Genomic DNA, 17,083 nt, shown 5'->3' with positions numbered 1-17,083 from the left:
CTAAACGAGCTCTTAACCTAATCATCTGAATCAACTCATTAACTCTAAACACCTGCAAAAGATTCCTGAGGCTTTTAAAAACTCCCAGCCTGGTTCATGACTCAAAACTGCAATCATGGGTAAGACTGCCGACCTGATGCTGTCCAGAAGGCCATCGTTGACCCTCAAGCAAGAGGGTCAGACACAGAAAGACATTTCTGAGCCAATAGGCTGTTCCCAGAGAGCTGGATCACCTCAGTGGGAAGGAAAAAGTGTGGCAGAAAACGCTGCACAACCAGAAGAGATGACCGGACCCTGAGGAGGATTGTGGAGAAGGGCCGATTCCAGACCTTGGGGGACCTGAAGCAGTGGACTGAGTCTGGAGGAGAAACATCCAGAGCCACCGTGCACAGGCGTGTGCAGGAAATGGGCTACAGGTGCCGCATTCCCCAAGTCAAGCCACTTTTGAACCAGAAACAGCGGCAGAAGCGCCTGACCTGGGCTACAGAGAAGCAGCTGTTGCTCAGTGGTCCAAAGTCCAAAGTACTTTTTTCGGATGAAAGCAAATTTTGCATGTCATTCGGAAATCAAGGTGCCAGAGTCTGGAGGAAGACTGGGGAGAAGGAAATGCCAAAATGCCTGAAGTCCAGTGTCAAGTACCCACAGTCAGTGCTGGTGTTGGTCCACTGTGTTTTATCAAAGGCAGGGTCAATGCAGCTATCAGGAGATGTTGGAGCACTTCATGCTTCCATCTGCTGAAAAGCTTTATGGAGATGAAGATTTCATTTTTCAACAAGACCTGGCACCTGAGGCTTTTCCTTGAATTTCTCGAACTCCTGTGTTGTTCTCAGTATTATCTTGATCTTTAAAGTATGTACTTTTTTGAGTATTGTTTTGATTGTTTAAGCGCTTTGTGACCCTGGTCTGGAAAAGTGCTATATAAATAAATATTACTTACTTACTTACTTACTTACAGTGCCAAAACCACTAGTAAATGGTTTACTGACCATGGTATTACTGTGCTCTCCTGACCTGAACCCCATAGAGAATCTGTGGGATCTTGTGAAGAGGAAGTTGAGACACCAGACCAACACTGGATGAGCTTCAGGCCTACAGAAGCATCCTGGGCTCCAGAACACCTCAGCAGTGCCACAGGCTGATTGATGCCGCATTGAAGCATTTCTGCGAAAGGATTCCCGACCAAGTATTGAGTGCATAACTGAACATAATTATTTGAAGTTTAACTTTTTTGTATTAAAAACACTTTTATTTTATTGGTCGGATGAAATATGCTAATTTTTTGAGATTGGGATTTTTGGTTTTTCTTTACTTTTTTGCCAAAATCATCAATATTAAAACAATAAAAGGCTTGAACTACTTCAGTTGGTGTGCAATGAATCTAAAATATATGAAAGTTCAATTATTATCATACATTATGGAAAATAATCAACTTTATCACAATATGCTAATTTTTTGAGAAGGATCTGTATGTTCTTAACTCTTGACTCATCCATCTCTGTAAGCCTTGTTGCTGTTTTATTTTTCAATTAAAAATGTTTCTAGTAACAAAATTGCTTCTATGCGACCTTTAACTTGACCTTAGTGCCCTTTTAAATTAGTTTACTCCCTTGGGTCGATCCCTCACCGCACATTCAAAATAAGAAAAAAGGAACAAAGATTAAAAGATGTAAAGATAATTTATTGCTTATTCCCTGCACAGAAAATGACCCTGCCCCCCCACCCCCAAAATAGATTGTCCCAAACAAATCTGGGTTCAGTAGGCATTTTATAGTTAGTATTATAGTATAGCAAGTTATAGGCATTGAAGACGGTAATTCATTGGTTGAACAAATGGAAAATCCGTCAAAAAAAGGCTGTTTTATCTTCAAGCTCGGGCAGCACTGAGAAGATTGTCAATGGCCGCTCGCTGTATCTCGTTCAGACAAGAGACGCAACGAGACCACAGTCCCTCGGAACTCTGGATGCGACGGATGACACCAGCGATCCGTCCGCAGCACTCCTTCTCAATCATCTCGTTTTCAACGCCATCGGCGAAAATGAGCACGATGTTCGGGAGGTTGGAAGCGTCCTCTCCCAGGACGATTGGATTGTTGCCTTCAATGAGCTCGCACAGAAAATCCAACATGTACGTGGCTTCATATTTGTCATGTTTGAGTGGCAGCCAACCGAGCCAGTGTGGCAGGATCTCGTCCACGTTCGTGCACTCGGGTCGGAATCTCATGATTTTCCCGATGGCTGAGATGCAGTTGTCCGTAGCGTTGCCGCTCTTTTCGGAGTCGGCCGCCTGGATGACGGCGATGAGTCGAGGGAGGGCCTCGGTGCAGACCAGTCGGTAGTTTTCACCGCCGTGCTGAGCCATGACGCCGACGCCGTGGGAAGCCGCCTGCCTGACGTCGCGCCTTGAATCGCACAATGAATCGAGCATAGGCTTCAGGAAGAGCGGAGCGTACTTGAAGGAGGTTGGGCTGCAGTACTCGATCACATAGTCAAACACGCAAAGACCCAACATCCTTTCTCCCCAGAACCTGTGAGGAGAAACCCGCCCGACGACGACGTCCAGAAGCTTTTCAAACCATGGCAGAATGCTTTCTCTGTAGCTCAGGAACACAGAGTACATGATGTCCGAAACTCTGATCAGGATTTCAACATAGATCTCCTCCTCTTCCTGCAACATTTCCTCCACCGAGTCGTCATAGGTGTGGCTCTGTCTCTTCAGCTGCCGTAGATCCTGCTCTTTAAAGCCGACCTCTAGTCTTTCCCTCAAGACTTTCCCCAACGTGTCAAACTGCTCGTCGCTCAGGGATCCACTCCCCATCATCTCGACGCACTTGGCGAAAGCAACCATGATGTCTGGAAGGACTTCTAAATCTGGCTCCGAAGATATCGCCGCCATCAGGGCGTCGCACATGAAGAGCCACATTTGAGTGACGTACTCTCGTCCTCTACAGCCGGCGCACTCCAGCAGCAGTGGCAGCGACTGTGCCGCGTACACGCGAACACCTTCGTGGAACTGGAACCTCAGGAACGGAACCATCAACTTCACGACCGGCTCGGTGTATTCAACAAATCCCTCCTTCAGCTCTTTGGCGTAACACACTAGCATCTGGCATCCAGTGGTCTTCTCTTCGAGACTGGCCGTTCTTATCGCCAGATTCTCGTCTCCCACATTAAAACACTCCCAGTTGTCATCCTCGGATATTTCCTCCAACCTGGCGTAGTCGAAAACCTCTGGTTTGATGGAGGCTGCTTTCATCAGAGGGCCCATGACTAGAGGGAGATACTTGGAAAACTCTTTTCCAAGTATCTCGCACATTCTGGCCCAGGCAGAGATCATATAAGGGGCTTGTGGATCGTCGTCCTCGAGGTCATTGGATTCTGTTTGGGACTTGAGAAGCAACTCCATAACAGCAGAAGCGTCTGGAAAGAATTTCTCTTTTCCAACTGCAACTCCAACCACGCTAATGGACTCGATGGTCTTTCCTCGCAGCACCCTCAGTGGCAGGTGCAGGGCGTTCTCTACAATGTGGGTCAGCTGGGGCATGAATAAGTCGTAATACATAGAAAACGTTTTCCCGACTGTTTCAGCCGCAGAGGCGATCAATATAACCACTTGTTCCAGGACCATTTTGTTTCCCTTTTGAATCAACTCTTGAAGCTTCACATTCAGGACCTGCTGGAGACGAGGCATCAACGGTTCCAGGTACAGGGTAAAAATGGACTTAGGGCACCCGTCTGTGAAATTCACCAGTGCTGCGACCGCTTGAGCCTGCACTCTGGGAATCTCCTGGTGAACCAGGTTCTGAAGAAGAGTTGGAATCACCCTGTCGTGAAACTTCTTTTGAAATGAAGGTGAGAAGTCGGTAGCCAAACGCCCGAGGGCATTACAAGCAGCATAGCAGACCCTTGGGTGGTCGTCGGCACAGAACACAAGAACAGAATTGAGGACCTCATCGAGGATATTGTCCATCTGCTGATGACATCCCTCACCAATAGCAGAGAGTGCCATCAGGCCTGCGTGGCGGTACTTCCAGTCCGGGGTCTGGAGCATCTGGAAGATGTGTCGCTCGACAATAGGTAGGACCATCGTTCCTCCCAGTCCTCTTGCCAGCCTGTCCAGGGCACTTTCCCCAGACGTGGCATTACTGTGGCAGTCATCTTCCTCCAGCTCATCTGACCTGAGCCACTCGTCGTTCTCCTCCAGGTCCACCATCATCGCCAACATCTGAGAGATGCTCTGAGTCACGATATCCGTGTGATTCCTGAGTGTGGCAGCGGCTGTTTCCGACAAGGTGACGATGACCTCCATTGCCATCTGTCGCTGGACGTCGCGTAGGTTGACGTCAGCGTTCAGTTTCAGGCAAAGTCGCAGCACCATCTCCAGGTTGGGTTCCAGGTACGTGGCCACTTTGTCTGCGATCTCCACGAACGACGTCAGGAGTAGATCCTCTCCCTGGTAGCAGGAGTCGTTGAGCTGCTGCACAATAGCCGGTAGCATGTCCGTGAGGTGTTTTATCACAAGGTTATTTTTGCTGTTTTGGTTGTGTTCTTTCCTCTGTGCTCCACTGAACAAAACGAAAGCCAGGGTAGCGCGTGCAGCGGCGTAGCGTACCCGTGGGTACGTCTGGTCCTGCATGCACTGGACCAGCATGCACTTGATGACGGGAAGAACTTGATGCTGTATGTTACCAAAGATTCCGGGAAAACTCCAAAATATATGAAGCGCTCCCTCGCGCAGGCCTCCGTCGGGTGAGTTCACAGAGTCCAGCAGGAACGTGTGCAGCTCTGGCCAGTAGTGATTCCCATCTTTATCCACGAGAACACGGGCAAGCTCGGCCACAACATCACATAATTTCGTCCGCACTTTGGCGACTCTCTCCTGCTGGATGCTGGTCAGTAGCCCGATCTTGAGGGATGTCTTCACGAGATCGGAGATGTTTGGGTAGATTTCCTTGAAGGATAAAGACAGCTGTTGCCTGAGCAGCAGCGCCGCCAACTGTCTGGTTGCCTCTGAAGAAGAATAATTTCCGATGGCCTGAAGCAAGAACATAATTTTGGCCTCGTATGGCAGCGGCTCGTAACCGTTCTCCGCGTCTTTTCGGAGACTGTTGTCGGAACTCATCAGGTTGTTGAGCATGTTCGTGAACCTTAGGTTTTCACTCATTGTGATAAGAGCTCAAACACGTCCTGTTTTAGAAACGTTATCGAAGCTAACTGACGACGTTTGATCCTCTGTCTCCTTTGCTGCCTCTTATATAATCAATCTTCCTCTCCTTTGTTTCACCGTCAGCGCTGCTTGTTCATCTCCTTCTTTAGTGTGTCAGCGACTCAAAGCTGAAGTTCAAAGCAGCTTAGTTTTTAATGTAAAGGACAAGTTCCTACAACTGATCTCCAAATAAAGCCAAAGACTTGTTTTCCTCTACTTCAAAGCACAATATCACAAAGTCTTTGCTTGTGTACATATACATAGATATAGTTTATATATAACGTATTTATATCTCTTACCTCTTAAAAAAGAATTGTAGTCATTGCAATATGCAATGCAATATTTCTATAGTTGATTCAACAATGACTATGGACACCACCTGTTAAAGCCCAAAGCGTAGAGTTCAAATCCAGGGGATTTAATTTTCCCCCTTGGCTGGTTTGCTCAAAATTAAGTACTCAAAAGTTTTCAAATCTGGATGTATTTTTAACTGTGTATTGTTTTGTTGTTTAAGCACCTTACCCACTAACTTACATTACATGATGTCCATCTGAGTGACCATTCTCTTGTTTAACCTGGACTTCATCCCTGAACCTAAGCCCTTAAAGGTCTCAGAGGCGTGTCATCTCAGCTGATACCGCATACAGTTTTTCTGCCATGTTTGACCCTCTTTTCTTCAAAGACTGCCTTAACGTGGACAGTTTGATTCACTGTTTCACTGATCATTGTGTTGAAATACTGGATCACATGGCACCTGTTAAATCGAACATAACAATTCAGACGACGGTGCCCTTGGACAAATGAAGATCTCCTGAGTCTGAAGAGACTTTGTCGAAAGACTGAGCGTCTCTGGAACATCACTCCACAGAGACAGTCTTACTGCAAGTGTCCAGTGACATCATGATGTCGGCTGACTCGGGTCAATACACTGTTCTGGTTCTCTTGGATCTGTCCTCAGCCTTGACACAGTTGATCATCAGATCCTGCTGACAAGACTCCAAGAGTCCCTTAAGGATTCTTGTCATTATCCTTTATTGTTTTTGCTGTACTTTATTCCCCTCGGTAAAATCATTCAGATAATTCCTGATGTTTCTTACCACATGTTTGCTGATGACATCCAGCTCTACTGCTCTTTTGATCCAACTGAGCCCCAGAGGCTGGTTCCAGGGTTGAGTCAGTACTTGGGTGACTTGTGTCAGTCTGTCAAACTGAGCCTGAGAAACCTGGTGTTGTAATTGACAAAGACTCTAGTTCAACACTGAACAAAACTGACCACAAACTGTTTCAACTGAGAAAAATCTCTAAATTTATGAAGATGATGTCACAACATGATCTGGATCTTATAATCCATGCGTTTGTGTCGTTTACACTATTGTAACAGTTTATTTAGTGTCTAAACAAGAAGGATGTGTCTCGCCTGAAGTTCATACTAAACTCTGCAACCAGAATTCTGCTCTAGTAGAAGAACTCACATTTCTCAGATTCCATCCATCCATCCATCCATCCATCCATCCATCCATCCATCCATCCATCCATCCATCCATCCATCCATCCATCCATCCATCCATCCATCCATCCATCCATCCATCCATCCATCCATCCATCCATCCATCCATCCATCCATCCATCCATCCATCCATCCATCCATCCATCCATCCATCCATCCATTTGTGTCTATGTTGTCTTTTTAAAGTTTTTACATTGTTCTGTTTGTTTAAGAGCCTTGTGACCCTGGTCTGAGAAAGACGCTTAACAAATAAAGCTTTCTTATTGTTTAAATCTAGTAACCGTAGACTGTAGACTGAAGATGAGTAACATTATGTATCAACAAGTCTGTAAAGCATTTGATATGTAAAGACAGTTTAACCTTATTTAATAATAATCCACTAATAAATGAAACAAAGATTTCTGATTGTGATTTGGAATCAGTAAACTTCCTTGTTTAACTTCAGTGACACCATTTAAAGGTTTAAAGGTCTAAGATACAACTTGTTTTCATCGAGAACATAGAGAGGAACATTAAAGCCTTTGTGGCAAAAAGATCAACTGCAAATAAGGAGCTTTCATTGTGGTCAAGATGGCTGAATTAGACATGTCTCCAGAATACTTGAATGGAGAATGTGGTGGAACATCTGATCACAATGCAGTCATCAAAGTGGGGGACGTTAAATTCCGAGTCCACAAAGATGTCCTTGGTAACTATAGCCAGTTCTTCCGGTAAGTTCAGGTTTTGTTATTATGTAAGTGAAGTAGAACCAAATGTGTGTTGCAAAACACATCACTATATATATATATTTATGTATATGTATATGTATATGTATATGTATATGTATATGTATATGTATATGTATATGTATATGTATATGTATATATATATATGTATATGTATATGTGTCAGATCAAGCCCCTTATATCATTGGAAGTGACCAGAAGTCTGGTTGGCTCAAAATCAAACCAAATAATTGCACATTAATGTTTATTTTAAGTGTCTAGGATAACAATTTCAAAATGATCTTCCGCCTTAGCTAAGGCCCTTTTCTGATTGATTCATTTTTATCCACACTGGTTTTAACTTGAACTGTAACTGTCAGTATTCTTTAACCTTGGTTCTACGAATGCGTGAGTCCGCTCTACAGGCTGTCCAAATTCTCTACTCTCAAGGAGAAGTTCAAAACCTCAGAAAGGAGACTGGAATCTAAACTAAGCTCGATTAGAGATTCCTCAACACCACAGTGTGTCAGGACTGATGGATAAAACAGCTCGTTGGCGTGTTAGCTGGCATTAAAACACATCAGCAGGACTACCATGTAGGACAGCCTGTTTGTCGGAGTCTGCTATGGTGGCTCATAACCAAGTACTGGTGAGCCGAACCTAAACGACCGTGAGGTCCCAGAGTGGACCAGTGGCTGGAGTCTATTTGCACCATGTCAAAATAGGAGGCTATGAGAAGAGAAGCGGCAAAACTCAGAGTGATGTGCTGTGATTAAAAGTGACACCTTAAGAGTAGACGCAGAATGTCCTGTGTCCATCTAAGGGTGCAGTAAACAAAGAAGCAGGACTCAAGACAGGCCTGCTGGGACTCACAACAGCGGTGATATTTCAGCACTAGTGAACAAGATGAAACCCTCCTCTTGCTCAGACGATGTCCTTCCTTGTAGGCTCTTCGTCAAAGTGTTATTGTAATTGTCCCCTGAGTTACCAATATGGTGAACCTCTCCCTTTCCACAGGGTTTTTTCCCAATGCCATTGTGGCACCTTTGGACCCGACCCACCTCAGTAATCTCAGATCCTGCTGAGAAGACTGAGGGATGAAGTGGGACTGTCTAGGTCTGTGTTACAATGGTTCTCGTCATACCTTCCAGGGCCGAGTTTCATTTTATCTGCCAATCAAATGAGGTCTGAATCGGCGGCTCTCTTGTGTGGAGTCCCTCAAGGTTCTGTTCTGGGTATGTTATTGTTTTTGCTGTACTTTATTCCCCTGGCCAAAATCATTCAGAGAAACTTAGTCTCAAATCTCTTACTGTCAGCTGGAAGAGACACTGGGCCGGACAAATGGACTCGTCCCTGGAGATGGATGGACCAGGAATGACAAGACAGGACTGTTGGCCCAGGTCTGCACACGTAATACTTTGAATGACAGGAGACTTGACACGGCCTTGTCACTTTATTAATGTGATAGCAATGAATTGTCTGAACAAACCAGAACGTGCACGTGTAGTAGACTTGCAACGAGGTGATTGAACTTCATGGACGGCCATGAGGTCGAGCATATTGATGAAGAGAGCTGCGTCACTGAATGAAAGACTCAAAGACACATACGGCTCTGAAGGGTCGAGCCACACATGCAGATTAAATAAGGCCTTCTATAGGGGAACTTTAATGCCAACTGCTGGGTAACAAGGGAATCAATCTTTCTCAGCGACAAAGCAGAGCATTCTTCAGCAGGTACAGGGCAGATCACGCATGAAATAGAACCAGGATTTTTTTTTTAGACAAAAGTGTTTGGGGAACTTACCCAACGTGATTACATTTTAAAAGCATCCACACAATAAATGAATGTGTTGAAAGCCTGTGTCACCCTAAACTCCCCTTGACACATTTGCAGGAGCATATACACATATGACAGGACATGAGTGTTCTTTTAAAATAGTGCTGGTGCTTAAACGATTCTCAGTGTATTAGGTTAAAGACTGTTAAACACGTCTTCATCTGCAGAGGGATGTTCAATGGCTGAGTGAAAACACTTTGCAGCTAAATGTGGACAAAACTGAAACTCTGGTGATTGCTCCTGATGATAAGATTCCAGGGTTGAGTCAGTACTTGGGTGACTTAGGTCAGTCGGTCAAACTGAGCCTGAGAAACCTGGGTGTTGTATTTGATAAAGACATGTCTCTTGTTCAACACTGAAGAAAACTGACCACAAACTGTTTCCTTCAACTGAGAAAAATCTCTAAACTTAGGAAAATGTTGTCACAACATGATCTGGATCTTATATAATATATATATAATCCATGCGTTTGTTTCTTCTCGTCTGGACTATTGTAACATTTTATTTAGTGTCTAATCAAGAAGGATGTGTCTCGCCTGCAGTTGATTCAGAACTCTGCAGCCAGAATTCTGAGCCGCTCTAGTAGAAGAACTCACATTTCTCCTTCAAACTCTTCACTGGCTTCCAGTTTCTTTCAGGATCATTTTAAAATTCTGGTTCTTACTTTCAGATCTATTCATGGTCAGACCTTCCATCAGTGATCTGATCCAGACTTACACCCCAGCTCGGGCTCTGAGGTCTGTGGATCAGAATCTACTGAAGGTTCCTGAACTTCAGGACCAGAGGAGAGAAATCCTTCCAGGCTGTTGCTCCTAAGCTTTGGAACGATCTTCTCTCTCTTTGAGCTTGATGGATCTACCGACTCCTTCAAGAAACGTTTTTATTTGTTCAGGCTTTTCCTTGATTTTCTGGAACTCTTGTTGTGTTATCACTTTTATCTTGAACTTTAAAGTATATACTTTAATAAATATTGTTTTGATTGTTTAACCGCTTTGTGACCCTGGTCTGGAAAAGTGCTATATAAATAAAAATGACTTACTTACTTACAGGGTGTCCCCTGCCTCTTGAGAGAGCACCTTTCAACCCAGAAATATAAATAACATTTGTGAATGTGTTTCTTCTGCTCCCCAGAGCTCTGTTCAAGAACTGGTCGGCCCCGAACCAGACAGAGTTCACTATCTCTGTTGTGTCTTCTGACATCATGAAGGCCATCATTGATTATACCTCCTTCGGTTTTCTCTCCGTGACCAAGGAAAACTTGGTGGACTTTATTCTAGCCGCAGACTTCTTCAGCGTGGAAATGTTCGACAACAGCTCCCTGGAGACGCATCTGTCGCTGGAGAACTGCATCGAAGTTTGGAAAGGGACTCGGATCTTACATCCACTGCCTCCCATCAACCACAAGGCCTTTTCCTACGTCACCAGTCACTTTGAGGAGCTCGTGTCTTCGGAGGAGTTCCTCCAGCTCACCGCAGAGGAGCTCGTCCAAGTTCTGGAGAGAGACGAGCTCAACGTCCAGAAGGAGGATCGTGTTTTTGAAGCCGTACTTTGCTGGGTTACTCAAAATCCAGAAGAGCAAAGACCTCAGCTGGCCAAGCTCCTGTCCAAGGTCAGTTGGAGAACAAGATGTAATATAGTCAGTGAAAGTCACAGCATTATAATGGATGTTTTTGGTTCTTATTAACTGTTTGAAACATTAATGGAGATGACCCTAATATGTATCCATTTTTTAATTTAAAAAAAGAAGAAGATATATCCAGTAATAATACAGTTGCTTCCAGGATCCATCTGTATGAAAAGAGTTCCAGTCTGGTTCTAAAAAACAGTTTACTCACATCTGTTTATTGCCATAATGATCGTTGTGGTTTAATTATATTTTAATGTGTCTTAATGTCTCAATTTTAATTATGTTATAATAAAAGCTTGGCTGTTTTAATTTTATGTACGCTGTCCTTCCAGAAAGGCGTATTAAATGGATATTATTGGACAATAATTATGTCCATAATTTGATTTTTTACTATTTTAGTTTTGATATTGTAGATTCACACAATTTAGATAATAAACTCCAAAATATATAAAGATACAAAGTTGTTACAGGGTTATATTTTTTAACTCAACGCAAAGAAAGAACATACATATTTACATATTTTTATCTTATATAGTTTCCATATTTATGGTGTGTTACATGTTTGTTGAGCTTCAACTGGCCCTCCTTACTGAGCATAACCTTCTGATGCTGTTTGTAAATCTTCAAGAAATATGGTTTTATTTAAGATAACATGGCTTTGAATGTGTAAATCAAATTATTTTAATTATTTTCAATATATTTCAAACATGTTGATGTTTTCAGAGTCAATGAATTGGGCCTAAAATAACCAGTTGTGTAAACTCTCTTGGTGTGTTATTAAACAAGGGTTTGATGTCAAATTCGTAAAGAAAGTACCTTCACAATTCCTTCTCTTTATTTTAAAGATTCAAAAGTGTGTCCAATACCCTTAAAATGTGCAAAGTAACACAAAGTAACACAACTCAGATTTTAATTTTGAACTCTCGACTGTCATTAAAATGATTTAAAGACTTTCAAAGTGAGTTTTTATGAACATTAACGTAGATCACTACAGTTCAAGTGAAGAAAACGTTTTTAAAAGTGTATTTCGTCTCGTGAAACTTCATCAAACTCAACTAGAACCTTGAAACAACAATGATAACAACAATGCTAACATATACCTCTCTAGGTGCGTCTGGCTCTGCTCCCGCTGGACTACATCAGGACCACAGTGATCACCAATGATTTGGTGTCTCACGACCCAGACTCTCTAACTCTAGTCAACGACGCGACCCACACCATCGGAGTCATCGAAACATTTCGGCCCAAAGTGTTGGCGTTCAGAAACCAGCTCGGTCGCCCCCGTCTGTCCAACATCAGCCTGCTGGCCTGTGGCATGTTGATGGGAAGCTCGCTTTGCTGCATCGTGTCGTACGACATCCGCGTGGACAGCTGGATCAAGGTGACCAACAACCTCCCGTGCGAGGGGTTCGGCGTCGTCGTCCTCGGAGGCTTCCTCTACTGTATCGGAGGCTACAGCAACTTCGCCGTGCCGAACCACGTGCACAGGTTCGACCTGATCGAGCAAACGTGGCAACACATGCCGTCCATGCACGCTCCTCACTACAGCCCCGCGGTGGCGGTTCTGTCCGGACACATCTACGCCATCGGAGGTTCCTACCGGAGGCAGACCCTCAGGACCGCCGAGCGCTTCAAGCCAGAAGACCAGGAGTGGAAACTTATCGCTCCGATGAACGTGTGCCGGGGCTACAGCAGCTGCGCCGCTCACGACAACAAGGTAGGTGGCGCTAGACCTTTGTCATTTTCTTTTTTTACATTAAAGCAGGTATTCTGTTTAAAGCCTTTTGGTTTAGAGTTCATAAGTAAAGTAAAGGTTGTTTGTAAAGATCTTTCCAGACCAGGGTCACAAAGAACTTAAACAATCAAAAAATACCCAATTAAATATATACTTTAAATGTCAAGATAACACAGAGTCAAACACAAGAGTCTCAGAGAATCAAGGAAAGGCTCAAATAAAAGTGTCTTGAAGGAGTCAGTAGATCATCAAACACAGATGTTTCTTGAAGGAGTCAGTAGATCATCAAACACACATGTTTCTTGAAGGAGTCAGTAGATCATCAAACACAGATGTTTCTTGAAGGAGTCAGTAGATCATCAAACACAGAGATGTTTCTTGAAGGAGTCAGTAGATCATCAAACACACATGTTTCTTGAAGGAGTCAGTAGATCATCAAACACACATGTTTCTTGAAGGAGTCAGTAGATCATCAAACACAGATGTTTCTTGAAGGAGTCAGTAGATCATCAAACACAGATGTTTCTTGAAGGAGTCAGTAGATCATCAAACACACATGTTTCTTGAAGGAGTCAGTAGATCATCAAACACAGATGTTTCTTGAAGGAGTCAGTAGATCATCAAACACAGATGTTTCTTGAAGGAGTCAGTAGATCATCAAACACACATGTTTCTTGAAGGAGTCAGTAGATCATCAAACACACATGTTTCTTGAAGGAGTCAGTAGATCATCAAACACAGATGTTTCTTGAAGGAGTCAGTACAGTTACTTCAGATATATCAGGGTTTTGTTCACGAGGGAAATATGGACATCAGACTTGTGCAGAGTCCTTAGTCCTGAACCACTGATGTCTCTCTGAAGAATGTGCTGATCCAAACGATCCAAATATATTCCTACTCTCAGCTCTGGTCACAAACTCGGTTTAATTGACAGAAAGAACAAGATCACAGAACAGAAATGAGTTTTCTCTGGGGAGGTGTTCTGGGCATGTGTTACTGGATGAAGGACCTTGGACAGACCCGGAACACAATGGAGACAGTATGTCGGTGTTGATGACAATGGTGCCGGAAACATGACTGAGAAAATTCACACCATGCTTCTGTTCTGTGTCCAATGTGTCCAAGTGTCAACATCTGTGGTTGAAGCTGGACTCACTGGTGACATCACTGGACAAACTACTGTCATCATGATCATCATCCTCCTCCCATAATGCAACACTGTCATCAGTGAACACATGGAGCATCAATGCTCCTCCCATAATGCAACACTGTCATCGGTGAACACATGGAGCATCAACGCTCCTCCCATGATGCAACACTGTCATCAGTGAACACATGGAGCATCAACGCTCCTCCCATGATGCAACACTGTCATCAGTGAACACATGGAGCACCAACGCTCCTCCCATGATGCAACACTGTCATCGGTGAACACATGGAGCACCAACGCTCCTCCCATGATGCAACACTGTCATCGGTGAACACATGGAGCACCAATGCTCCTCCCATGATGCAACACTGTCATCGGTGAACACATGGAGCACCAATGCTCCTCCCATGATGCAACACTGTCATCAGTGAACACATGGAGCACCAATGCTCCTCCCATGATGCAACACTGTCATCGGTGAACACATGGAGCACCAATGCTCCTCCCATGATGCAACACTGTCATCGGTGAACACATGGAGCACCAACGCTCCTCCCATGATGCAACACTGTCATCGGTGAACACATGGAGCACCAATGCTCCTCCCATGATGCAACACTGTCATCGGTGAACACATGGAGCACCAATGCTCCTCCCATGATGCAACACTGTCATCAGTGAACACATGGAGCACCAACGCTCCTCCCATGATGCAACACTGTCATCGGTGAACACATGGAGCATCAACGCTCCTCCCATGATGCAACACTGTCATCGGTGAACACATGGAGCATCAATGCTCCTCCCATGATGCAACACTGTCATCAGTGAACACATGGAGCACCAACGCTCCTCCCATGATGCAACACTGTCATCAGTGAACACATGGAGCACCAATGCTCCTCCCATGATGCAACACTGTCATCGGTGAACACATGGAGCATCAATGCTCCTCCCATGATGCAACACTGTCATCAGTGAACACATGGAGCACCAACGCTCCTCCCATGATGCAACACTGTCATCAGTGAACACATGGAGCACCAATGCTCCTCCCATGATGCAACACTGTCATCAGTGAACACATGGAGCACCAATGCTCCTCCCATGATGCAACACTCATCAGTGAACACATGGAGCACCAATGCTCCTCCCATGATGCAACACTAATAGACTCAGGGACTCATTCATTCCTCATGTTATTAGATTGTTTAATTCTGAGTTTGGAGGCAGATAAAAAGATGATTCTATTCTATGTTAATCTTGGTTATTTTTCTTTGATCTTTGTTCTTTATCTTTAGACTTAGATTGTTTCATCTTGAACTTTTTTTTTTATAGAAACTTTGTTCTTGTTCTTTTATGAATCTATCGTCTGTGTTGATGTGAGCTGGAAAAACATTTTCCCGAAGGACACCTCCAGAGGATTAATACATTTTTCTATCTATCTTCAATCTGTTCTCTCCACTCGTAAACTCCAAGAACGATGACACTTGATGCTAATCCCCCTCGTTCTCTCCAGATCTACGTCTGTGGAGGTCTTTGCAGTGGTTGGGACCGACATCCTCTGCAGTCGGCGGAGTGTTACAGTCCAGTTGAAGACCAGTGGACCATGATCGCCTCGTTGACGAGCCGGCGAGCGGCGCTGGGAGTGATCGCTCACGCCGGCGAAATCTACGCAGTGAGCTCCAAGAAAGACCTTTATTCTGATCAGAAATACAAATATTTACGATTCCCTCCGGTGTCCTTCCTCTCTCAGATCGGCGGGGCGGACGGACGCAAAGTTCTGAACACGGTCGAGGCCTACAACCCTACGACCAACTCCTGGAGAGCCGTGTCTTCCATGCTGTCTCCCCGCAAAAGCTTCGGCGTGGCCGTGGTGGAAGACTGCATCTACACCGTGGGGGGGTTCAACGGACGCGCCTTCATCAGGGCGGTCGAGTTCTACGACCCGGCCAAGGACGCCTGGTTCATCGCACGCAACATCAAGAACATCAGCGGCGCCTGTGGCTGCTGCGCCGTCGAAGGACTCTCCAACATGGTGGACTACATGTTCCCCAGGGACTGTCTGCCCGCCTTCCCTTCAGAGTACAAGATGAGCCGACGTCTGTGTCGGACCTGAATCTGTTATTGGACGGTTACAAAATAATTGTTGTAGTTTGCTTTACTTTAATAATTCAACTTTGAATTTCAAATGTATTTATTGTTGTTCCTGGAATTCACTTAAAAGAATGTGTCGCCATATGAAGTTTTCTCGCTAACATTTCACCTTGAATTCTAACTTTTATTATAAAACCACACGCAATTCAATTCAATTCAATTTTATTTCAAGTGTCTTATCATAACAAAGTTATCTCAAGACACTTTATAGTTGAAGTAAGACTATAGTGGAGAAAGAAAAACAGATCCAGCAAATCAAAGACCAAGGAGCTGGTCTTGGACTTCAGGAGGTCCAGGACAAAGACACGTCCAGTGTCCATCAGAGGCGACGAGGTGGAGATAGTGGACAACTATAAGTACCTCAGTGTGTGTCTGGACCTGGTCCTGCAACACAGACCATGTATATAAGAAGGTTCAGAGTAGAAGTACTTTCTGAGGAGGCTTCGATCATTTAACATCTGCAAGAAGCTCCTCTGCATGTTCTACCAGTCTGTGGTGGCCAGTGTTCTATGCTGTGGTGTGTTGGGGTGGAAATGTGTCCAAGAGGAGGTCAACAGGTCAACAGGTCAACAGGTTGATCAGGAGGGCTGGCTCTGTGGTTGGAATGAAGCTGGACTCACTGGTGACAGTTGCTGAGATCATTGAACAAACTACTGTCCATCATGATGACATCATCCTCTGAACACTGTCATCAGTGAGCAGAGAAGCAGATGAAGCACGAATGCTCCTACCAGGTGCAACACTAATAGACTCAGGGACTCATTCATTCCTCGGGCTATTAAATTGTAGTGATGTGTCCGACTGTGTCGAGGCTTCGAAGCGTGTGTCGAGTAATCCAGGAAATTTTTCATGAAGCGTGTATCGAGGCGTGTGTTGGTTACGTAGGTGGTGACGTAGTGATGGCGTTCGAGCAGCGCTGCTTGAACCGGCTGGTCACGTGACTGGTTTGGTAATCGCTCGGGAACTTCCAAAGCTGGTGAAATAATATAAAAAAAATAAAAAAAAAGACTGAAGCAAAGCACTGTTGCTTTTTTGAAATAAAATATAATAGGTTTTTCAGAAAACAAGTTAGTCAAGCACATTTTTTTATTATCACAATCATTTGCGCACAAAATATGCAATGCTTTGAATTGTCCACATGATGGCATGATGGTCGTGCAAAT

The 17,083-nt window shown here is 44.3% G+C and overlaps 1 protein-coding gene and 1 pseudogene across 1 annotated transcript; one reads left to right on the top strand and one right to left on the bottom strand.

The window, feature by feature from the left end:
* Nucleotides 1-1,756: 1,756 nt before the first annotated feature.
* LOC148074465 (importin-5 pseudogene) lies at nt 1,757-5,210 on the bottom strand (annotated as a pseudogene).
* Nucleotides 5,211-7,290: 2,080 nt separating this feature from the next.
* Nucleotides 7,291-16,004, top strand: LOC148074464 (kelch-like protein 10). The gene is made up of 5 exons (XM_087798007.1): nt 7,291-7,420; nt 10,383-10,860; nt 11,987-12,595; nt 15,283-15,441; nt 15,520-16,004. The coding sequence occupies exons 1-5, from the start codon at nt 7,296-7,298 to the stop codon at nt 15,880-15,882; spliced, it is 1,734 nt and encodes a 577-aa protein (XP_087654133.1). The 5' UTR covers nt 7,291-7,295; the 3' UTR covers nt 15,883-16,004.
* The last annotated feature ends 1,079 nt before the right edge of the window (nt 16,005-17,083 follow it).

This window comes from Callionymus lyra, chromosome 8 (assembly GCF_982586985.1).
Source record: "Callionymus lyra chromosome 8, fCalLyr1.hap1.1, whole genome shotgun sequence".
NCBI classification, from domain to species: Eukaryota; Metazoa; Chordata; class Actinopteri; order Syngnathiformes; family Callionymidae; genus Callionymus; species Callionymus lyra.
This window is presented reverse-complemented; position numbering and strand designations above follow the sequence as displayed.